Genomic DNA, 25744 nt, shown 5'->3' on the forward strand with positions numbered 1-25744 from the left:
CGTCTGAATATCCTTGCTTTGGACAAGCTTCCTGATAATGCTAAATCTTGTTTGTATTCCCGGTTTTGACACGGCACACTGCTGCGACCCCAAAGGCCTGTGACTTCAATCCAACTTTTTATGGGACTTTGGATTTTGGAAAATCACAACAATACAAAGCGTGACAGATATTGTTGCACTTACGAAACCCTCTGAAGTCGCAGCCAAAGCCGCAAAAATAAGACAAAGAGAACGACTTCTTTGCGACTTTTGTGGTTTTAACATTGCAGTCTATAGCACTCATGTCACAAGGAAGAGGCAGCAAAGTAGTGTGTTGCTGGAACTTGAGCAATCAGCAATGAGCTGCGAATTGAGCACAGGGGCAAAGGTGCCCCTGTGCTCCTTTTTTGTTGCTGCGACTTGAGCAAGCAGCAAAGTGGTGCAGGATTTTTTTTTTTTTTGTTGCTGCGACTTGAGCAATCAGGATGTCACCATGCCGTACGTCCTTGTGTTTCAGTGGTTATACCGGGATGATGCCTGCACCTACAGGCATCATTCTGTTACCGTTATTTTCAGGTGGCGATCCCCTACAAAGCAGAAGCCACACCTCCCAACATTTTGAGATGGGAATGAGAGACATATATTAGCAAAAGTATGTAGGCATAGGACACACCCCCTGCCACTTAAAGGAGAATTATAAATATTAATTATTATTAAAAAAAACAATTGGTTAAACCCAGTGTTTTTTTTTTTTTTACCACTGTTATTCCTTTATATTGGCTTTTAAAATTTACAAATTTTTAAATGCAGCAATTTATAAATTGGATGAAAGATTTAGCTCTGGGAAACTCTTTTTGAAAGATAAATAGTGCATTTTATATACAACTCTATAGATCAGACCAAAATGAGGGACAAATGAGGAGGAAAGAGGGACAGAGGGACTTTGACCCAAATCACGGACAGTCCCTCAAAATCAGGGACAGTGAGCTATGCAGAAGTAATTTGAGTGGCTAATTAGCCATTGAATCACTTCTGCGGGTGGCAGAAGTGGGGACCACCCCCCCCTCCCATCGCCCCTCCCACCGCCACCTCTCCGGGGCTCACCGGTTCCATCGCGGAGACCGAGAGCAAAGCGGGCGGGGGCAGTGACTGCCCTGGACAGAGAAAGAGCAACTGACATCATTCCCCTCTCTCTGTAACCCTGAAAACTGAGAGTGATGAGTATCTGTCACTTCCGGTTCAGCCCCTTTTTTTACCTGGCTGCCAGCGGCCAGAAAAGCAGCCGATCGGGCCAATCTCAGTCTGATCGGCTGCATGGGGGGGGGGGGGCCAGAGCAGAGATCTGGGGTCTAATAGACCCCAAATCTCACCATAAAGAGGACCCGTCATGGCCCATGCTATCACAATTTATGTTGTTTATCCCTTGTGGTAGCAATAAAATTTGTAAAAAAAAAAAAGGTATAAAAAAAAAAAAAGGGAGCGACGAGTATTCCCATTCCGCCCCTTTCTTTACCTGACCGCCAATTTGGGGTCTAATAGACCCCAAATCTCTGCATAAAGAGTACCCGTCATGAGCCCATGCTATCACAAGGGTTGTTTTTTTATCCCTTGTGATAGCAATAAAGTGTGTACAAAAAAATAAAAAATAAAAAAAAGTGTAAAAAAAAAAATGGGAGTGACAAGTATTTGTCACTTCAGGTTCCGCCCCTTTCTTTACCTGTCCGCCAGCGGCCAGAAAAGCAGCCGATCGTACCAATCCCAGCCCAATCGGCTGCATGGTGAGGCCAGAGGAGAGATTTGGGGTCTGATAGACCCCAAATCTCTCTATAAAGAGGACCCCTCATGACCCATGCTATCACAAGGGACGTTGTTCATCCTTTGTGATAGCAATAAAGTTTGTACAAAAAATAAAAAAAAACTGTAAAAAAAAAAAAACGGAGCAACGAGTATTCGTCACTTCCGGTTCCGCTCCCTTCTTTACCTGGCTGCCAGTGGCCTGAAAAGCAGCCGATCGGTCCGATCCCAGCCAAATCGGCTGCATGGTGAGGCCAGAGGAGAGATTTGGGGTCTAATAGACCCCAAATCTCTCCATTAAGAGTACCCGTCATGAGCCCATACTATCACAAGGGATGTTGTTTATCCCTTGTGATAGCGATAACGTTTGTACAAAAAATAAAAAAATAAAAAAAAGGGTGAAAAAAAATGGGAGCAACAAGTATTCGTCACTTCTGGTTCCGCCCCTTTCTTTACCTGTCTGCCAGCGGCCAGAAAAGCAGCCGATCGGACCGATCCCAGCCCAATCGGCTGCATGGTGAGGCCAGAGGAGAGATTTGGGGTCTAATAGACCCCAAATCTCTCCATTAAGAGGACCCGTCATGGCCCATGCTATCACAAGGGATGTTGTTCATCTTTTTTGATAGCAATAAAGTTTGTACAAAAAATAAAAAAAAACAGTAAAAAAAAAAAAAACAGAGCAACGAGTATTCGTCACTTCCGGTTCCGCCCCCTTCTTTACCTGGCTGCCAGCGGCCATAAAAGCAGACGATCGGTCCGATCCCAGTCCGATCGGCTGCATGGGGGGGGTGGCAGAGGAGGGATTTGGGGTCTAATAGACCCCAAATCTCTCCATAAAGAGGACCCGTAATGGCCCATGCTATCACAAGGGATGTTGTTCATTCCTTGTGATAGCAATACATTTTGTACTAAAAAATAAAAGAAAAGTGTAAAAAAAATACGGGAGTAACGAGTATTCGTCACTTCCGGTTCTGCCCCTTTGTTTACCTGACCACCAATTTGGGGTCTAATAGACCCCAAATCTCTCCATAAAGAGGACCCGTCATGGCCCATGCTATCACAAGGGATGTTTTTCATCCCTTGTGATAGTAATAAAGTTTGTACAAAAATAAAAATAAAAAAAAGTGTAAAAAAAAAAAAAAATTTGTACAAAAAAAAGAAAGAAGTAAAGCGAAAAAAAAAAAACCTGGTCATTAAGGGGGTAAATCCTTCTGGGGCTGTGATTGGTGGTTAGCTGCTGAAGCTTTTTATTTTCATGTTACTCACCCAGGGAAAGGAGGGCAGACAGACAGAGGAGAGGGAAGAGGCATCCCATGACTTCAGTGTCGTTTTCTGCCGTCAGTCGCTCGCTGTTTTGCACGCCGGTCGTCTGCCTGTTAATTTTGGCCGGTTGCAAAGCTTCCAGAAATGTCCCCTGGCAGGGAGCGAGGCAGAGAGGAGGCGGACGGTTACAGTGCGTCCCCTGGAGGGTGACATCTGCTTATCTGACAGTCATGGTTGTTCACGTGACGAAGGAAGAAAACACTGCAGCAGGCGATGATTGTAATGTGTACAATTAGACAGCACAGAGTGGAGCCGCAGACCCGTCTGCTGTCAGACTGGACCAAGAAATATGTCAGCTGCCAGTAAATGGACCCATCCTGCCAGCTCATGTGTGATTAGATGACACTGCAGGGGATCAGGTTAAAGCTGAACTCCTATCATACTAGCACATTATGCCTTTGCCCTGCGGGGTTTAAAAAAATAAAAATAAAAAATTGGTGTGGTTTACTACCCCTTTAACCACTTTAAGACCGGAAGGATTTGCCCCCTTAATGACCAGGCTGTATTTTGCGATTCGGCACTGCGTTACTTTAACGGACAATTGCACGGTCGTGCGATGCTGTACCCAAATAAAATTGACGTCCTTTTTTTCCCACAAACAGAGTTTTCTGTTGGTGGTATTTGATCACCTGTGCGATTTTTATTTTTTGCGCTATAAACAAAAAAAACAGCGAAAGTTTTGAAAAAAAAAAACAATATTATGACATTCTCAAAAAAAAAAAAAAAAAAATTCAATTTCTTTAACATTTTAGGCCAATTTGTATTCTGCTACATATTTTTGGCAAAAAAAAATTGCAATAAGCGTATTTTGATTGGTTTGCGCAAAAGTTATCGCATCTATTAAAAAAAAAAAAAAACAATATTATGACATTCTCAAAAAAAAAAAAAAAAATTTTTTTTATTTTTTTAACATTTTAGGCCAATTTGTTTTCTGCTACATATTTTTGGTAAAAAAAAAAAAAAAATTGCAATAAGCGTATTTTGATTGGTTTGCGCAAAAGTTATCGCGTCTACTAAAAAAAAAAAAAAAAAAAACAATATTATGACATTCTCAAGAAATTTTTTTTTTTTTTTAACATTTTAGGCTGATTTGTTTTCTGATACATATTTTTGGTAAAAAAAAAATTGCAATAAGCGTATTTTCATTGGTTTGCGCAAAAGTTATCGCGTCTACTAATATGACATTCTCAAAAAAATAAATAAATAAATAAATATTTTTTCAACATTTTAGGCCAATTTGTTTTCTGCTACACATTTTTGGTAAAAAAAAAACTGCAATAAGCGTATTTTCATTGGTTTGCGCAAAAGTTATCGCGTCTACTAATATGACATTCTCAAAAAAAAAAAAAAAAAATTAAATTTCTTTAACATTTTAGGCCAATTTGTATTCTGCTACATATTTTTGGCAAAAAAAATTGCAATAAGCGTATTTTGATTGGTTTGCGCAAAAGTTATCGCGTCTATTAAAAAAAAAAAAAAACAATATTATGACATTCTCAAAAAAAAATAAAATGTTTTATTTTTTTAACATTTTAGGCCAATTTGTTTTCTGCTACATATTTTTGGTAAAAAAAAAATAAAAAATCGCAATAAGCGTATTTTGATTGGTTTGCGCAAAAGTTATCGCGTCTACTAAAAAAAAAAAAAAAAAAAAAACAATATTATGACATTCTCAAGAAAATTTTTTTTTTTTTTTTTTTTTTTTTAACATTTTAGGCTGATTTGTTTTCTGATACATATTTTTGGTAAAAAAAAAAATTTTCATTGGTTTGCGCAAAAGTTATCGCGTCTACTAATATGACATTCTCAAAAAAAAAAAAAAAAAAAAATATTTTTTTAACATTTTAGGCCAATTTGGTTTCTGCTACACATTTTTGGTAAAAAAAAAAACTGCAATAAGCGTATTTTCATTGGTTTGCGCAAAAGTTATCGCGTCTACTAATATGACATTCTCAAAAAAAAAAATTATTTTTTTAACATTTTAGGCTAATTTGTTTTCTGCTACACATTTTTGGTAAAAAAAAACTGCAATAAGCGTATTTTCATTGGTTTGCACAAAAGTTATTGCGTCTACTAAAAAAAAGAAAAAACAATATTATGACATTCTCAAAAAAAAATTTTATTTTTTTTTTAACTTTTTAGGCTAATTTGTTTTCTGCTACAATTTTTGGTAAAAAAAAATCGCAATAAGCGTATTTTGATTGGTTTGCGCAAAAGTTATCGCGTCTACTAAAAAAAAAAAAAAAACAATATTATTACATTCTCAAAAATTTTTTTTTTTTTTTTTTTTAACATTTTAGGCTAATTTGTTTTCTGCTACACATTTTTGGTAAAGAAAAAACTGCAATAAGCGTATTTTGATTGGTTTGCGCAAAAGTTATTGCGTCTACTAAAAAAAAAAAACAATATTATGACATTCTCAAAAAAAAAAAATTATTATTTTTTTGATCATTTTAGGCTAATTTGTTTTCTGCTACATATTTTTGGTTAAAAAAAAATCGCAATAAGCGTATTTTCATTGGTTTGCGCAAAAGTTATCGCGTCTACTAAAAAAAAAAAAAAAAACAATATTATGACATTCTCAAAAAAAAAAAAAATGTATTATTTTTTTAACATTTTAGGCCAATTTGTTTTCTGCTACACATTTTTGGTAAAAAAAAAAATCGCAATAAGCGTATTTTGATTGGTTTGCTCAAAAGTTATCGTGTCTACTAAAAAAAAGGACAGGAAGTGAAGGTCATTTTCCCCAATAGATACACAAAAAGAAAAAAAAAGAAAATAAAAGGGAAAGGGAAGACCCTAACTTTGCCAACATCCAAATATGTAGAAAAGGGTAGAGAAAATAGAACCTACTTCCTCGAAAAATAGTGGACTTTGTAGGCACAACATGAGGCAGGTAGTATAACAAACAATGTAACAATCTTTATTGCAACATTTTTTTAAAATATCATTAAATCGTAGCAACACCCTCTACTTCTCAATGAGTCAATACCCAAACCCAAGCATGGAGGCATGGATCCAATCATGTAGAACAGGGGTCTTCAAACTACGACCCTCCAGGTGTTCAGGAGCTACAATTCCCATCATGCCTAGTCATGTCTATGAATGTCAGAGTTTTACAATGCCTCATGGGACGTGTAGTTCCGCAACAGCTGGAGGGCAATAGTTTGAGGGTCCCTGATGTAGAATATACAGTACATTATCTCACAAAAGTGAGTACACCCCTCACATTTTTGTAAATATTTTATTCTATCTTTTCATGTGACAACACTGAAGAAATGACACTTTGCTACAATGTAAAGTAGTGAGTGTACAGCTTGTATAACAGTGTAAATTTGCTGTCCCCTCAAAATAACTCAACACACAGCCATTAATGTCTAAACTGCTGGCAACAAAAGTGAGTACACCCCTAAGTGGAAATGTCCAAATTGGGCCCAATTAGCCATTTTCCCTCCCCGGTGTCATGTGACTCGTTAATGTTACAAGGTCTCAGGTGTGAATGGGGAGCAGGTGTGTTACATTTGGTGTTATCGCTCTCTCATACTGATCACTGGAAGTTCAACATGGCACCTCCTGGCAAAGAACTCTCTGAGGATCTGAAAAAAAAAATTGTTGCTCTACATAAAGATGGCCTAGGCCAGTGATGGAGAACCTTGGCACCCCAGATGTTTTGGAACTACATTTCCCATGATGCTCAACTACACTGCAAAGCACATGAGCATCACGGGAAATGTAGTTCCAAAACATCTGGGGTGCCAAGGTTCGCCATCACTGGCCTAGGCTATAGGAAGATTGCCAAAACCCTGAAACTGAGCTGCAGCACAGAGGTTAAGACCGTACAGCAGTTTAACAGGACAGGTTCCACTCAGAACAGGCCTCGTCATGATCGACCAAAGAAGAAGTGAGTGTACAGCTTGTATAACAGTGTAAATTTGCTCTCCCCTCAAAATAACTCAACACACAGCCATTAATGTCTAAACCGCTGGCAACAAAAGTGAGTACACCCCTAAGTGACAATGTCCAAATTGGCCCCAAAGTGTGAATATTTTGTGTGGCCACCATTATTTTCCAGCACGGCCTTAACCCTCGTGGGCATGGAGTTCACCAGAGCTTCACAGGTTGCCACTGGAGTCCTCTTCCCCTCCTCCATGATGACATCACAGAGCTGGTGGATGTTAGAGACCTTGCCCTCCTCCACCTTCTGTTTGAAGATACCCCACAGATGCTCAATAGGGTTTAGGTCTGGAGACATGCTTGGCCAGTCCATCACCTTTACCCTCAACTTCTTTAGTAAGGCAGTGGTCATCTTGGATGTGTGTTTGGGGTCATTATCATGTTGGAATACTGCCCTGCGGCCCAGTCTCTGAAGGGAGGGGATCATGCTCTGCTTCAGTATGTCACAGTACATGTTGGCATTCATGGTTCCCTCAATGAACTGTAGCTCCCCAGTGCTGGCAGCACTCATGTAGCCCCAGACCATGACACTTTCAAACCAAGCTTGACTTTAGGTAAGACACACTTGTCTTTGTACTCCTCACCTGGTTGCCAAATTGGGCCCAAAGTGTCAATGTTTTGTGTGGCCACCATTTTTTGTGCTATAAACAAAAAAGAGCGACAATTCTGAAAAAAAAAAATATATATTTTTTCACATTCTGCTATATAACATTCTCAAAAAAAAAATTGAAAGATCAAAATGTTTTAACATTTTAGGCCAATTTGTTTTCTGCTACATATTTTTGGTAAAAAAAAAAAAAAAAATAGCAATAAGCGTATTTTGATTGGTTATAACGTCTACTAACTACGGGAAAGATTTATATAATTTTTTTTTTTTTTACTAGTAATGGTGGCGATCTGTGATTTTTTTTCGGGACTGCGACATTGCGGCAGACAGATCGGGCCCCTGACTGACATTTTGACACTTTTTGGTAATCAGTGCTAAAAATATGCACTGTTACTGTAATAATGACACTGGCAGGGAGGGGGTTAACCCAGGGGTTATCAAGGTGTTATATGTGACCCTAGGGGAGTGATTCTAACTGTGGGGGGGGGCGTGGCTTTTGAAATGACCACGTGATCCTATATAGAAGGATCACAGGCGCTCTGTGATCATTCCAGAGAGAAGAACGATCAGCCGTGTTTACGACAGCCGACCGTCCTTCTCTCTCAGCGGGGAGCGATAGCGGGTGTCAGGCGGCAATCGGAGCCACCTGCCCTGTGCATCGGCTTCCCAGGCGGCGGCGCGCTCTTGCCCCCTAGCCTCGTGTACGCGAGAGACGTACACCTACGGCGATTTGCCTGGGAGCGGCTGCCTGCCGCCGTATAACTGTGGCGGGCGGTTGGCAACCAGTTAAAGAGGACCGCCGGCTGTTTAAAAAAAAATACCAGGGTTATGGCAGCTATCTGCTAACATAACCCAGGTATTTAACGTCAAAGTACCGACGTAAATACACGGTGGGCGGTCCGTAAGTGGTTAAATCTAATATTTGAGCAGGATCTACCTTGCATTTAAAAAAAAAGGAGAGGGAACCTACAAGACATTAGACATCAATGAGACAGTAGCCAGTATTAGTAGTTGCCGGCACCGCATTTAACGGTCACTTTCTTCGTCATTCCTTCGATTTCCATCTTCCAGGATCCCTGGTCACAGAAACCCTTGGTAGCACAACCACGGGTAGATACTTCCCTACTTGATCCAGCTGAAATATACAAGAATAAACACTGATGAAAAAAACATAAATGGGGAAGCAACAACCACCCTTAATCACTAAACGAATTAGGGGATTGGAGGACCTTAATTATGAAGAGCGTCTGCAATCACTTGATTTATTCTCGCCTGAGATGGGACATGATAGCAATTTATAAATACCTCAATGGTGATCTCAGCATGGAAAAAAAGCTATTCAGTCAAAAGGATTGCATGAGGACTCGAGGGCATACAATGCGATTAGAGGAGAAGCGTTTTAACCTCAGGCAACGTGGGGGGTTCTTTACTATTAGGGCTACAAGATTGTGGAATTCTCTACCACAAGAGGTGGTTTCTGTGGGAAGTATGGTGGCTTTCAAAAGACTCTTAAAAGGAACATCTCAAGGATCAGAACATTCAGGGGTATGAGAGATGATTACAGCCACACACGCCTACACAGGTTGAACTGGATGGACTATTGTCTTTATTCAACCTCAACTACTATGTAACTATGTAACTTCAGCTCCGGAAGATTTACCCCCCTTCATGACCAGACCATTTTTTTGCGATACGGCACTGTGTTACTTTAACCAACTCTGGACCGGAAGATTTTCCCCCTTAATGACCAGTCCATATTTTGCTATTCGGCGCTGCGTTTTTTTTAAAGGACTATTGCGCGGTCGTGCGACGCTGAACCCAAATAAAATTGATGTCCTTTTCCCCCCACAAATCAAGCTTTCTTTTGGTGGTATTTGATCACCTGTACGATTTTTATTTTTTGCGCTATAAACAAAAAAAAACGACAATTCTGAAAAAAAAACATTTCCCATTCTGCTATATAACATTCTGTAAAAATCAAAATGTTTCAACATTTTAGGCCAATTTATCTTCTGCTACATATTTTTGGTAAAACAGAATCGCAATAAGCGTATTTTGATTGGTTTGCGCAAAAGTTATTGCGTTTACTAACTCCGGTAAGATTTATGTCATTTTTATAGTTTTTTTTTTTTTTTTTTTTTACTAGTAATGGCGCGATCTCCGATTTTTAGCGGAACTGCGACATTGCGGCGGACAGATCGGACCTCTAACTGACAGTTTTGACACTTTTAGGGGGACCAGTGACATTACTACAGTAATCAGTGCTATAAAATACACACTGTTACTGTAATAATGACACTGGCAGGGAAGGGGTTAACATTGTAGGTGATCAATGGGTTAAATGTGAGCCTAGGGGCATGTTTCTAACTGTGGGGGGGCGTGGCTTGTGAAATGACCATAGAGACATGTGATCCTAAATAGAAGGATCACATGGGCTCTATGATCATTCCAGGGAGAAGAACGATCAGCTGTGATTACAACAGCCGACCGTCCTTCTATCTCAGCGGGAACGATCACGGGTGGGCGGCGGCGGCAATCGAAGCCGCCTGACCCGAGCATCGGCATCCCCGCTGCCCAGTGGGGGCGGCGCACCTTTGCCCCCTAGCTGCAGGCGCGTGACCGACGTAGGGCTATGTCCGTTTGCGCAGAAGGGCCGCCCTGGCGCAGTAAAAAAGGCGGTGGACGGTCCGGAAGAGGTTAACTGACAATTGCGCAGTCGTGCAACGCTGTACCCAAATACATTGTTGTCCTTTTTCCCCACAAATAGAGATTTCTTTTGGTGGTATTTGATCCCCTGTGCATTTTTTATATTACCCTATAAACAAAAAAAAGAGCTACAATTTAGAAAAAAACATAAAACAATATTTTTTACCTTCTGCTATAAAACGTGCAATAAAAAAAAAAAATTGAGAAAATCTAATTCTTCATCAGTTTAGGCCAATATGTATTCTGCTACATATTTTTGGTTAAAAAAAAATACCAATAGGTGTATATTGATTGGTATAGCGTCTACAAACTATGGGATATTTTTATATTTACTTATTTTTACTAGTTATAGTGGTGACCAGTGACTTATAGTGTTGCTACGATATTGCAAACATATATACACACACACACACATATACTGTATATATAAATATGGACTGGTGGCAGATGTATACCAGTCCTTTTGTTGTTGTCTCATGGGCACTATAGCAGTGTGATGCCATGTGTAGTGGTCTCCTTACTGCATATTAACCACTTGCCGTCTGCTCACTAGAGCACTACTGCGGCAAAGTGGCTCGATAACGTCTGGCGACGTAGACCTACGTCGGCAGACACTCCCCTTTCTCGTCGGCGCGCGCGCGCCGCTGGAGGCTCGCTCCCGCTGTATTCAGTCACAGCGGGAGTCGGGCCAGGGGAGGAGCGGCGGCGATCACCGCTGCTCTTCCCCGATCGTCGGGGATCGAGTTTGGAGATCCGCCTGCTTGTGTAAACAAAGCGGGCGGATCTCCTAAGTGACAGACAGTGACAGATTGCAGGGTTCAGCATAGCTGAACCTGCGATCTGTCCCTGTGTCACTCAGTCCCCTCCCCCCACACATGTCAGTAAGCACCAGGCATACATTAACCCCTCCCTCTCCAATAAAATTAACCCCTTCCCTGCCAGTGTCATTTTTACAGTAACAGTTCATATTTATAGCACTGATTACTGCAGTAATGTCACTGGTACCCCCAAAAGTGTCAAAAATGTCAGTCAAGGGTCCGATCTGTCCGCCGCAATGTCGCAGTCCCGCAAAAAAAATCTCAAAAAATTTACAGTACATTTTTGGTTATAACATGACAAAATGGGGAAAATTTCAAGGGGTATAAATACTTTTTCAAGGCACTGTATGTGCACCCAGACTCTTGTAGGGCCCTTTGCTGTTTATACATTGGATGTATGTACTATAATTTAGGGATCGACAGCAATGCCGATATATCGGGGGCCGTTATGCACTTTCCCCGATATATCGGAATCGGCCCCTGAGGTTACCGATATTGCCAATATTTCGGAAATTGCTGTACCGGAGTGATGCCTGCAGCTAGAGGCATCACCCCGGTACCGGCGTCCATAGCCGATGGTCGGCTGTCTTGTAATGACAACCGATGTGGCTGAGAAGCCGCTCGGCTGTCATTACAAGGAGCAGGAGGGCACGCCCCCCCCCTCCCGCCGCCTTCCGCGGCTCACCCTGGTCTCCCATCCCATCGGGAGACCTGGGCATCCTACCTGCACGGCCGCTGAAGAGAAGACCCGATCAAAGCTGCATTCGGCTCTGATTGGGTCTCCATGTAAAAAAAAATGGAAGTGATGTCATGACATTACTTCCGGGTACTCTGCGGCAAATTAAAAAAAAATGCGAGCATTCAAAACAGCCAAACTTGGCGTTTTGAATGCTTTTAAGTGCAGAGAAGGGGTTTGGGACCCCCAGATCCCTCCACAAGAGTACCTGTTTAAATGTCCGAAAATATCGGCCAATATCGGCCGATACCGATATCCGATGACAAAAATATCGGTATCGGCACTAAAAAAACGATATCGGTGGATCACTAGTATTATTCATCTTTCCTTATATAAATCATTTCATTATTGGACCCAGGCAGTACAATGCCAGTCCTGTGTGCTACAACCTAAACTCACATTTGGAGAGAAACCAAAAACCACAAGATAAGACAGGATCTCGACCTTTGGACAATAGACTCCTCTGATCTTTTCTGCTTTCTGTGTCTAATTAGAGATTGAACTACTAAACTCTGTAAAAAGCTGACAATTTTCAGCAAAGCAGCTAAGAATAGACCGGCAAAGACATGGAAAATGAACACGAGCTCTTCCTGCTGGCAGTAAATGTAAATATTAAAAGTCTATCTGCAATACCTGGATTAAAAAAAAATATATAAAAATTTCAATTTATCTTTACCTGACACTTCTACGATGTATAACGCGCACTTATTCTCATCCCCTGTGCAATTCACGTTGTGAGTGGCTATACAGTCCAATCCTTCACTGGGCTCACAGTATGGGCAGGTTTGACCATTCTCATTGTAGTGCAAGGGTGGCCCTGCAATAACAGAAAAAAAACAATTAAAGTACAAAAAAAAAACCCAATCCCTGAAATCTCATGCGAGCTTTAACATGTTAATGTAATTTCAAAAGTTACTTTCAATATTTTTTGGATCTTTTTAAGTAATCCTCAGTCGTACTGCCATAAAGGTCCTTGTGCAGGCACTTCCTGATATATCTGACAGCATGGGAAGGCTTGAGAAGGAGGCAGTACTGTCTCGAAACATGAAGCCACGCCTACTTCACACCCCCAATGGCGGACGACATCCAGAAACCTTCCCATGCTGTCAGATTGGCTCTGGTGTTACTGTACAGTAGCTATCTATGCTGCTGGCGGCTTTGCACTGCATGACCCCAAATTGCTATTTAGAGATGACTATTTATGCTTTTATGATATGCTTTCTTTTACTCTGTGATTACATTTGTTTGCTGTTTGATCCAGTGGCGGCTGGTGCTCAATATTTTTTTTTGGGGGGGGGGGGGCGCAAACAGAAAAATTTAACTTTTTGAGGTCCATAGATATAGGCATTGCGTTGCGGCAAAAAAACGCAGCTAGTTACTAATGGGTAATATATGAATATATAGCATGGGGCAATTCCTGTACCAATGGGGAATGTCTGAATATATAGCATGGGGCAATTCCTGTACCAATGGGGAATGTCTGAATATATAGCATGGGGCAATTCCTGTACCAATGGGGAATGTCTGAATATATAGCACGGGGCAATTCCTGTACTAATGGGGAATGTCTGAATATATAGCATGGGGCAATTCCTGTACTAATGGGGAATGTCTGAATATATAGCATGGGGCAATTCCTGTACCAATGGGGAATGTCTGAATATATAGCATGGGGCAATTCCTGTACCAATGGGGAATGTCTGAATATATAGCACGGGGCAATTCCTGTACTAATGGGGAATGTCTGAATATATAGCATGGGGCAATTCCTGTACTAATGGGGAATGTCTGAATATATAGCATGGGGCAATTCCTGTACTAATGGGGAATGTCTGAATATATAGCATGGGGCAATTCCTGTACTAATACTTTGATCAATAAATGACCCATGATATGCTTTCTTTTACTCTGTGATTACATTTGTTTGCTGTTTGATCAATAAATGACCCAACTTGCTGCACCTAAATGCGCCCTCTGGTGGTCATTTACTATCTTTCAGATATCCTTCCATCTGCTGAGGAGCTGCTTTGAGGACAAGCAAGCCAGTCTGCTACCCCCATGGTAGGACTGCACAGGTAGGACTGCACAGGAGCCCCCTGATGAATGGCTTTTGACCAAACATGTCGGGCTAGCTGCCCACTGAGGAACTCTACCTGATACCTTTGAGGAGCACCAGAGCAGTGTTAATTTTGGCAGCAAATTTCAATTTAGTTTTAGTCTTAGTCTTAGGACTAAAAATGGCATTTTAGTTTTAGTCCCATTTTAGTCTTCTGCAAGTGTTTTAGTTTTAGTCGTATTTAGTCCACTAAAACTCCAGTACATTTTAGTCGACTAAAACATTTTACATTTTAGTTGACTGTAACATCTTACATTTTAGTCATCTAAATGGTCATGGTCAGGTCAGAGAGGAGGCCTGTAATGCTGCTGCCTGCAGAGTGCAGGACGGGGGTCTCAGGTTTAAGGGTGGTCTCTGGTCTGACTCTGAACTGAAGTTGTTGAACAGGATGGGCCGGGCGGGCCTCAGCGGCCTATATGCTTTATAGTTTTTTTTACAGGGCATCAGATTGGCCCAGGGGGCAATTTCCCCCCTGCCCCCTGGCCCAGTCCTCCCCTGTCCCTGCACCAGTAGGAGATGCAGGGGTAACTACAGAGGCATAACTAGGGCCCCGGTGCAAGAAACCATGAAGGGCTGCCCAAACCCCTGGCCAGGGCCCTTCCCTTCAAGCCTGGGGGTTTCCCACTGATCCTGGGTCCCTTTACTCTCATTGTGAGGCCCCGCAGCAGGACCCTTTCACAAGTTCTGCAGTGGCCCTCCTTCCTGCCATGTTGGGGCCTCCCCACGGTAGTGGAATGCCAGGGTCTGGTCATAAGTGTGACCTTTGCGATCCTGCTAGTTAATCAACTGGTGTCAGTAGTTTTTATTTTTTGGTATTTTAATTGTATTATTTTTTATCATTTTATTTTATTTTTTACAATGTCACTGACTATGACTCTGTCCGTTCAGAAAAGGAAGGAGCTGGTAAATTACCGACCCCTTCCTGGTTCTCTATTGTGACACATTCCCTGCAGCAGCCGGCAGGAGAGGGGAGGGAGCACAGTGGGGTGGAGGGGGAGGGCAGCACAGTAGGGGGGGGGACCAGGGGAGCACACAGGGGCCCAGAGACTGCAGAACACAAGTGAACTGGATAGGAGGAGTGGCGGGGGCAGCATACAGAGGAACCAATCTCCTCCATTTTCCTCCTGCAGCTACAGGAGGAAAAAGGAGGACAGTGATTTCTCTACATGCTGCCCCCACCGCCCCTCCTTTAAAGGTGTACAGGGGAGCAGCACAGGCCCGGTTGCAATTGCAACCCCTGCAACCCCTGTGGTTATGCCCCTGGGTAACTATGTAACGCACTCCGCACCAGTCATATTTTAAGTAGGTGATGTCAATGCAGCTGTATACATACAAACAGGAGGGGGCGGTGTGCAGTAGTCTGATTCACAGCAGGTGGCGCCGAATCTCTCTTTTCTGTACTGGAGATCAAGCACTCCAGATTTTCCACAGATGCTCTTATCTCCACAACCTCTGATGAAATAATTTATTACAGTTGGTTCTGTAAAAAACAAATGCAAAAAAAAAGTTATTTATAACCTCCAGAAAATTGTTGTAACATATTTTCTACTGATCGTTAATAATTGTGCATGCAAATTTATCTTCAGCTTAGCAGCGACCATTCTGAAAGTTCTAAGCCTATTTATATGTGATCTCAGGTGTGGTTGTTTGCTCAGGATATACAGAAATGGATATCAGTCAGAAATAGAAAACAGGTTTATTGCACATGGCAGCATGGAAAAGAGGGAGGGACTCAGACCAGGATATCCCAAAAATACAGCAGGTCAAACATCAATCTCTTTTGAAGGGCTCTAGTTACTTGAGGTTATATTGACATCTTAACTTTATCTTCCAAGGCAGGATAGCATGGAAGGGTTCCTGTCTATACTTCCCACTCAATTGTCACTCCAACTGTATTGGGGCGCCTGCCTTTACACACACATGAACTTTAATGGTATCCCAGTCTTAGCCCGTAGGGTTCAATATTGAGTTGGCCCACCCTTTGCAGCTATAAGAGCTTCAACTCTTCTGGGAAGGCTGTCCACAAGGTTTAGGAGTGTGTCTATGGGAATGTTTGACCATTCTTCCAGAAGCGCATTTGTGAGGTCAGGCACTGATATTGGGAGAAGGTCTCCGCTCTAATTTATCCCAAAGGTGTTCTATCAGGTTGGGGTCAGGACTCTGTGCAGGACAGTCAAGTTCACCACCCCAAACACACTCATCCATGTCTTTATGGACCTTGCTTTGTGCACTGGTCCAAATTATTTGGTGGAGGAGGGATTATGGTGTGGGGTTGTTTTTCAGGGGTTGGGCTTGGCCCCTTAGTTCCAGTGAAGGGAAAACATAAGGCGTTTGCAAACTAGGCCATTATGGATAATTTCATGCTCCAAACTTTGTGGGAACAGTTTGGGGGTGGCCCCTTCCAGTTCCAACATGACTGCACACCAGTGCACAAAGACATGGATAAGCGAGTTTGGGGTGGAGGAAAAGTCCTGACCTCAACCCAACAGAATACCATTTTGATGAATAAAAGCAGAGACCGCGAGCCAGGCCTTCTTGTCCAACATCAGTGCCTAACCTCACAAATGTGCTTCTTGAAGAATGGTCAAACATTCCCATAGACACACACAAAGTATGTTTTAGGTGGGATAGGCCCCAAAAGTAGGGTGACCAGATGTCCCCGGGGACAGTCCCCGAACTAAGGACAATGTTCCTGGACCAAGTCTGTCCCCGGTTTTGTCCCTGGATTGGATTTGAATTTTGTCACCCCCATCTCTCCATACCTCCCCTTTCAACCTGACTGCAGCGCCACCCACTGTCACAGGGATCGGAGCCTTGCTTGCAGTGCAGGGTCCTGTTTTGCCTTGTCCGTAACTTTGAGGTCCTTTTCACATCTGAGCGTTTTTCAGCTCGTAAAAATCTCATCTATGAAGTTCCAAAACGCCCAACAAGCAAAATCCCATTAATTTCAATGGCCCCTGTTCACACATGAGCGTTTTGTCGCCTGAAGCAAAACGTCTGAAGCTCAAAAAAGTACATGAGCTTTTTTTTGGCAGATTACAGGTGTTTTTGGTCAGATGTCAATGCCTGCCTCCAAAGGCCTACAAAAAACACCCAAAAAAATGCCTGAAAATGATACGCTCAGGTGTGAATGGAGCCAAAGGGAGGACAGATGAATCCCGGTCCTCCTGACTTCTGACCTTGACGCACAATACGTTTCCACGTGATGATGCTCAGTAGTAACTGGAAAGTAGCAAGGGAGAGAGTGAGAGGGAAAAAGCTGGCTGTCAAGGGTTACCATTGAGAAAGTCACGTGTATTTGTGACGCAACGCGTCGGGGGGAGCTGAGTGACGTCACTTCCGGTCTACGGCCGCGACCGGAAGTTCCGAGATTTCCACGCCGCATACTGCGGGGACCCATCGGTCTGTGTTCATCTTGTCGTACAGACATGTAACTTACTATTGTTTTTTTATTAAACACCACTTTATATACTACAATTAAGCGTTTTGTCGCCTGAAGCAAAACGCCTGAAGCTCAAAAAAGTACATGAGCTTTTTTTGGGCAGATTACAATCGTTTTTGGTCAGATGTCAATGCCTGCCTCCAAAGGCCTACAAAACCCCCCCCCAAAAAATGCCTGAAAATGATACGCTCAGGTATGAATGGAGCCTAAGGGAGGACAGATGAATCCTGGTCCTCCTGACTCCTGACCTTGAGTTACAATACGTTTCCACGTGATGATGCTCAGTAGTAACTGGAAAGTAGCAAGTGAGAGAGTGAGAGGGAAAAAGCTGCCTGTCAAGGGTTACCCTTGAGAAAGTCACATGTATTTTGACACAACGCATCGGGAGGAGCTGAGTGACGTAACTTCCGGTTTATGGCCGTGACCAGAAGTTCGGAGATTTCCACGCCGCATACTGCGGGGAGCCATCGTTCTGTGTTCATCTTGTCATACAGACATGTAACTTACTATTGCTTTTTATTAAACACCACTTTATATACTACAATTGAGCGTTTTGTCGCCTGAAGCAAAACGCCTGAAGCTCAAAAAAGTACATGAGCTTTTTTTGGGCAGATTACAATCATTTTTGGTCAGATGTCAATGCCTGCCTCCAAAGGCCTACAAAACCCCCCCCCCCAAAAAAAATGCCTGAAAATGATACGCTCAGGTCTGAATGGAGCCTAAGGGAGGACAGATGAATCCTGGTCCTCCTGACTCCTGACCTTGATGCACAATACTTTTCCACGTGATGATGCTCAGTAGTAGCCGGAAAGTAGCAAGTGAGAGAGTGAGAGGGAAAAAGCTGCCTGTCAAGGGTTACCCTTGAGAAAGTCACGTGTATTTGTGACACAACGCGTCGGGAGGAGCTGAGTGACGTCACTTCCGGTCTACGGCCGTGACCGGAAGTTCGGAGATTTCCACGCCGCATACTGCGGGGACCCATCGGTCTGTGTTCTGTGTTCATCTTGTAGTACAGACATGTAACTTACTATTGTTTTTTATTAAACACCACTTTATATACTACAATTGAGCGTTTTGTCGCCTGAAGCAAAACGCCTGAAGCTCAAAAAAGTACATGAGCTTTTTTTGGGCAGATTATAATCGTTTTTGGTCAGATGTCAATGCCTGCCTCCAAAGGCCTACAAAAAAACCCCAAAAAAATGCCTGAAAATGATACGCTCAGGTGTGAATGGAGCCTAAGGGAGGACAGATGAATCCCGGTCCTCCTGACTCCTGACCTTGACGCACAATACGTTTCCACGTGGTGATGCTCAGTAGTAGCCGGAAAGTAGCAAGTGAGAGAGTGAGAGGGAAAAAGCTGGCTGTCAAGTGTTACCCTTGAGAAAGTCACATGTATTTGTGACACTACGCGTCGGGAGGAGCTGAGTGACGTCACTTCCGGTTTATGGCCGTGACCAGAAGTTCGGAGATTTCCACACCGCATACTGCGGGGAGCCATCGTTCTGTGTTCATCTTGTCATACAGACATGTAACTTACTATTGCTTTTTATTAAACACCACTTTATATACTACAATTGAGCGTTTTGTCGCCTGAAGCAAAACACCTGAAGCTCAAAAAAGTACATGAGCTTTTTTTGGGCAGATTACAATCGTTTTTGGTCAGATGTCAATGCCTGCCTCCAAAGGCCTACAAAAAACACCCAAAAAAATGCCTGAAAATGATACGCTCAGGTGTGAATGGAGCCTAAGGGAGGAGAGATAATTCCCGGTCCTCCTGACTCCTGACCTTGACGCACAATACGTTTCCACGTGATGATGCTCAGTAGTAGCCGGAAAGTAGCAAGTGAGAGGGAAAAAGCTGCCTGTCAAGGGTTACCCCTGAGAAAGTTACGTGTATTTGTGACGCAACACGTCGGGAGGAGCTGAGTGACGTCTTTTCCGGTCTACGGCCGTGACCGGAAGTTCGGAGATTTCCACGCCCCATACTGCGGGGAGTGTTCTGTGTTCATCTTGTCGTACAGACATGTAACTTACTATTGTTTTTTTATTAAACACCACTTTATATACAGTACTACACTATGGAGCTCTCATTTGTTTTTATATGAACAAACTTCCAACACGCCTGGCAATCCATCTACATCTCCATTCCATCTGAGTCAATACCAATATAGGAGCTACACGGATGAATTATATATATCCTAGAGAAATTCTTGATTTATTTATCATTGTGGTGATTGGCCACTGCACATATTGGTGGATTTTGTGTTGGGATTCTTTCACCTATGACACCGTTTGGATGATTTTATGATCACATTTTGGATCATTTTGGATTTTATTTATTATATCTCCTTTGCACATTCACATGGACTTTTTTATGGACTTTACTATATGAATCACTATTTACTGAATTATTACTAATTTGTTATGCATTTTAATTGTATGCTTTAGGATTGTTTTTTACATATTTATTATTCGAATCAGCGCCGGCTTATATGTGTTTATTAGATTTTTTATAGTGGTGGCACTACAGAGATTGGCAGCTTTTTTATCAATTGTTGCATTACACGTACACTTTACCTAGATTTATTATTCACTTTATTGGTAGCGCATTGGTTTTTTGCTTTACCTGCCTGCCAAGTGTGTGTCAACCCCCGACCCATCCCCGTTCCAGAGGTTAGTAGTCAGGAGTTATGATTTATGCAATAGCAACTGAATAACTGTACTTTTTTTACTTTTTATGGTAACAGAATACAAAAGACTCTGTATATTTCGTTTATTAAATGGCAAAGATATATTTATTAAGTTACTCAATTTGCTTATATCTAGCTCTTAGACTTGGAACATCAAGGTCCTGGTATAAAACCAGGGTTGGACAGATAGTAATGTACTATACTGGTATGGACTGGGTAATGTGTTAGGATCTATACTGGTATGGACTGGGTAATGTGTTAGGATCTATACTGGTATGGACTGGGTAATGTGTTAGGATCTATACTGGTATGGACTGGGTAATGTGTTAGGATCTATACTGGTATGGACTGGATAATGTGTTAGGATCTATACTGGTATGGACTGGGCAATTTGTTTGGATCTATACTGGTATGGACTGGGTAATGTGTTTGGATCTATACTGGTATGGACTGGGTAATGTGTTAGGATCTATACTGGTATGGACTGGGTAATGTGTTAGGATCTATACTGGTATGAACTGGATAATGTGTTAGGATCTACACTGGTATGGACTGGGCAATGTGTTTGGATCTATACTGGTATGGACTGGGTAATGTGTTTGGATCTATACGGGTATGGACTGGGTAATGTGTTTGGATCTATACTGGTATGGACTGGGTAATGTGTTAGGATCTATACTGGTATGGACTGGGTAATGTGTTAGGATCTATACTGCTATGGACTAGATAATGTGTATAATCTATACTGGTATGGACTGGGTAATGTGTTAGGATCTATACTGGTATGGACTGGGTCATGTGTTAGGATCTATACTGGTATGGACTGGGTAATGTGTTAGGATCTATACTGGTATGGACTGGGTATTGTGTTAGGATCTATACTGGTATGGACTGGGCAACGTGTTAAGATCTATACTGATATGAAGATGTACGGCGGCAGGTCGGCTCTTCCAGGCAAAGTTCCGTACATGTACGGCGCTCGCCTAGGAGGAGCTAGGGGGCGAGCGCGCGCCGTCAGGGGGAAAGCCAGTACGTGTGACAGATGGCTCCCCGCGGTCTCCCCTCGCTGACGGAGAAGGACGGATGGCTGATGTAAACACAGCTGACCGTCCTTCTTCCTGAAATGATCACAGAGACCATGCGATCCTGCTATAAAGGATCACATGTCTCTATGGTCATCTCACAAGCCCCCCCCTCCACAGTTAGAATCACTCCCCTAGGCTTACATTTAACCCCTTGATCACCCACAGTGTTAACCCCTTCCCTGCCAATGGCATTATTACAGTAACAGTGCATATTTTTAGCACTGATTACTGTAGTAATGTCACTGGTACCCCCAAAAGTGTCAAAAATGTCAGTTAGGGGTCCGATCTCTCCGCCGCAATGTCGCAGTCCTGCAAAAAATCACAGATCACCGCCATTACTAGTAAAAAAAAAAAAAAAAAATTACATAAATCTTTCCCGTAGTTAGTAGACGCAATAACTTGTGCAAACCAATCAAAATACGCTTATGGCGATTTTTTTTTTTACCAAAAATATGTAGCAGAAAACAAATTGGCCTAAAATGTTAAAACCATTTTGATTTTTACATTTTTTTATTTGGGGAATGTTATATAGCAGAATGTGAAAAATATTGTTTTTATTTTATTTTTTTAGAATTGTCGCTCTTTTTTTGTTTATAGCGCAAAAAAATAAAAATCGCACAGGTGATCAAATACCACCAAAAGAAAGCTCTGTTTGGGGGAAAAAAAAAAAAAAAAGGACATCGATTGTATTTAGGCACAGCGTTGCACGAGCCGCGCAATTGTCCGTTAAAATAACGCAGTGCCGAGTCGCTAAATACGGCCTGGTCATTAAGGGGTCAAATCCTTCCGGTCCAGAAGTGGTTAAGCTTAAAAGTCTTTTTATTTAATTTATTTTTTTTATTTCTTTATTTTTTATTTTTTTTAGAATAAGACCGCATTAACACTGAAGCGGCACGACTTCGGGGGCGTGCACCGCGACTTCGCCGCGACTTCATATAATGGATGTCAATGCAAGTCGCTCCGAGGTCGCCCCAAAGTAATACAGAACCCTTTTTCTAAGTCGGAGCGACTTGTGTCGGGTCCTGGACCGCGATGGACCACGACTTGTCAGGCTGACAAGTCGCCTGACAAGTCGCGGTAGTGTGAATGGAGACTAAGAAATTCTCGTACAATCTCTGTCGATGGAGCTTACCTGGATATATAGATTGATAGAAAGATAAGCAAACAAGGTTTGAAGAGCAGGTTACATTGTTACCGGTGCATGGGGGATCTGAGCTTACACACTCGGTGCAGAGGAGGGCATAACCTGCAATGTGAGAAGATACATTGTTACTGACATTCAGAGCATTAACCCTTTTATGACCAGAGCAAATTTAACAGCGTCAGTTAAGTTGTAGCCAAACCCAAAACGTTATACAGTATATTGCAGCTAAATGTTCCCGTAGTTTTCCCTTTTCAGGCTTTTTTTCCTTTTCGTTCACCTGGTGACCCTGCCAGTAACACTTCCTGTCCTATGGTAATGCTGATCATTTACTTTACCCTATCTATGGAGGAGCACAGTAGTCGCCCTTGGATAGGACTACAGAGACCTCCTCCTGTCCTCTCCTCCATAATATACACTATAATGTCAAAAGTATCGGGACGCCTGCCTATACACGCACATGAACTTTAACCACTTGTGGACCAGAATGTTCTCCCCGTAACCTGTTGCCGACCACCCGCCGCCTTTTTTTAATGCGGCAGGGTGGCTCTCCTGCGCAAATCGCAGGATCGGTCACGCGCCTGCGGCTAGGGGGTGAACGCGCGCCGCCGCCGCCGCGCTCCCGCCGCCGCCACGCTCCCGCCACCGCCGCCGCGCTCCCGCCCCCACTCGGCAGCGGGGAAGCCGATGCACGGGTCAGGCGGCTCAGATTGCTGCCTAACACCCGCGATCGCTCCCCGCTGAGAGAGAAGAACGGTCGGCTGTTCTAAACACAGCCGACCGTTCTTCTCCCTGGAATGATCACAGAGCTCCTGTGGTCCTTCTATATAGGATCACATGTCTCTGTGATCATTTCACAAGCCACGCCCCCCACAGTTAGAAACATGCCCCTATGTACAAATGTAACCCCTTGATCACCCACACTGTTAACCCCTTCCCTGCCAGTGCCATTATTACAGTAACAGTGCATATTTTTAGCACTGATTACTGTAGTAATGTCACTGGTCCCCCCAAAAGTGTCAAAAGTGTCAGTTAGGGGTCCGATCTCCATGATCATTTCACAAGCCACACACCCCCACAGTTAGAATCACTCCCCTAGGCTCACATTTAACCCAATGATCACCTGTTAACCCCTTCCCTGCCAGTGCCATTATTACAGTAACAGTGCATATTTTTAGCACTGATTACTGTAGTAATGTCACTGGTCCCCCCAAAAGTGTCAAAAGTGTCAGTTAGGGGTCCGATCTCCATGATCATTTCACAAGCCACACCCCCCACACAGTTAGAATCACTCCCCTAGGCTCACATTTAACCCCTTGATCACCTATACCAGTGATGGCGAACCTTGGCACCCCGGATGTTTTGAAACTACATTTCCCATAATGCTCATGCAGTCTGCAGTGTATTTGAGAATCAATGGAAATGTAGTTCCAAAACATCTGGAGTGCCAAGGTTCGCCATCACTGACCTATACTGTTAGCCCCTTCCCTGCCAGTGTCATTTTTACAGTAACAGTGCATATTTTTAGCACTGACTACTGTAGTAATGTCACTGGTACCCCCAAAAGCGTCAACAATGTCAGTCAGGGGGTCCGATCTGTCCACCGCAATGTCGCAGTCCTGCAAAAAAATCGCAGATCACCGCCATTACTAGTAAAAAAAAAAAAATTTAAAAAAAACGATAAAGATTACATAAATCTTTCCCATAGTTAGTAGACACGATAACTTTTGCGCAAACCAATCAAAATACGCTTATTGCGATTTTTTTTACCAAAAATATGTAGCAGAAAACAAATTGGCCTAAAATGTTTATTTTTTTTTGAGAATGTGAATAATATTGTTTTATTTTCAGAATTGTCGCTCTTTTTTTGTTCATAGCGTAAAAAAATAAAAATCGCAGAGGTGAAAAAATACCACCAAAAGAAAGCTCTATTTGTGGTGAAAAAAGGACATCAATTTTATTTGGGTACAGCGTCGCACGACCTCTCAATTGTCCAGTAAAATAACGCAGTGCCGAATCGCAAAATATGGCCTGGTCATTAAGGGGGAAAATCTTCCGGTCCAGAACTGGTTAATGAACAGGCCATTTTTTGCACCTCGCCACTGCGTTACTTTAAACAACTGAATCACCCAAGCACTCACTCCACTGGGGATGACAGGCGTGCCGCTCTCCTCGGGCAGGGAACTCGGAAACATAAGCACATGAAAGAGAAAAGGAGGCGCAAACACCTGGTGCATTACCCTTGGACACCTTTACAACGTTAATTAACCACTTGCCGACAGCTCACGTTGCTGCTACTGCAACAGAGCGGCTCGGCTGGGTCCAGTGACGTAGACCTACATCGCTGGATTCCTCCCTCTCTTGGCGGCGCTTCAACCTGAAGCAGGGCCGTCTTTAATATTGATTGGACCCTGGGCAAACATTTTCTTGGGCCCCCCATGCAATTTTGTTCTCCACCTTCTCTGAGACATACAAGCAGCTAGACTCAAAATCAGTTTACTTAATCAGATCAGGCAGCAATTGCGATTGGTTGCCAGAGGTTACAGTGTATCATTACTGCTCACTGACTGACTGCTAGAGGTTACAGCACACACTATGGCTCATTGTTTATTTGCTCGAGGTTACAGCACATGACTACTGCTAGTTGATTGGTTTCTAGAGATTACTGTACGATAATACTGCTCACTGATTGGTTTCTAGAGGTTACTGAACATCCTTACCACTCACAAATTGGTTACTGCACATTATTACTGCTCACTGATTGGTTGCTAGAGGTTACTGCACATCCTTACCGATCAATAATTGGTTGCAAGAGGTTAGTGCACATCATTACTGCCCACTGATTGGTTGCTTGCCTGCACACCATGGACTGGGGAGGTGAGGGGACCCATCAATAGATAGAAAACTCCTAGGGATACTAGGACTCCTGGGATCAGTGGCATTGCTGGGGAAGGGGGGTAGTCAGTGGTAATGCTGAGGGGTACATTTACACTGGCCACTAGTATGAATGGAAGGATTTTCACCAAGCCCCAATGTAATGAGAAGATTTACACTGACCAATGTAACTGAGACATTTAGCCTGCATTCACATTTCTTGTGTCAGGAAAACATGCAAAATTGCTTTCCTGACACCACAGAAATGTGCCACCCTTTGCCTGGTACACAGAAGTGGCATTATTTGTTAATGACACCTTCACGCATCTGCTGAGATGTGCGTATTCACATCCACCAAAATTCAGGGTATTTTGAAAAAAGGTTCCCCCTCCAATTTGCTTACCTTTGCAGAACAGGCTGATGGTAGGCTTAATGACCTCAGTTGTAGACAAGACTTTCAAGCCTTTACCTCCCCAGTG

The 25744-nt window shown here is 42.8% G+C and overlaps 1 protein-coding gene across 1 annotated transcript in view; it reads right to left on the reverse strand.

Annotated features, from left to right (window-relative positions):
• Positions 1 to 8661: 8661 nt before the first annotated feature.
• LOC309569020 (phospholipase A2 inhibitor gamma subunit B-like) overlaps positions 8662 to 25744 on the reverse strand; it is a gene marked incomplete at its 3' end in the record, with an annotated part of 233400 nt that continues 216317 nt past the window's right edge. The window contains exons 2-5 of the mRNA XM_082274781.1: positions 22383 to 22496; positions 15367 to 15513; positions 12594 to 12734; positions 8662 to 8792 (exon numbers count right to left, since the gene is read on the reverse strand). Coding sequence (XP_082130907.1) covers positions 8662 to 8792; positions 12594 to 12734; positions 15367 to 15513; positions 22383 to 22496 — 533 coding nt within the window. The remainder of the gene's footprint in view (positions 8793 to 12593; positions 12735 to 15366; positions 15514 to 22382; positions 22497 to 25744) is intronic.

Source organism: Pelophylax lessonae, assembly GCF_965119305.1.
Source record: "Pelophylax lessonae genome assembly, chromosome: 12".
NCBI classification, from domain to species: Eukaryota; Metazoa; Chordata; class Amphibia; order Anura; family Ranidae; genus Pelophylax; species Pelophylax lessonae.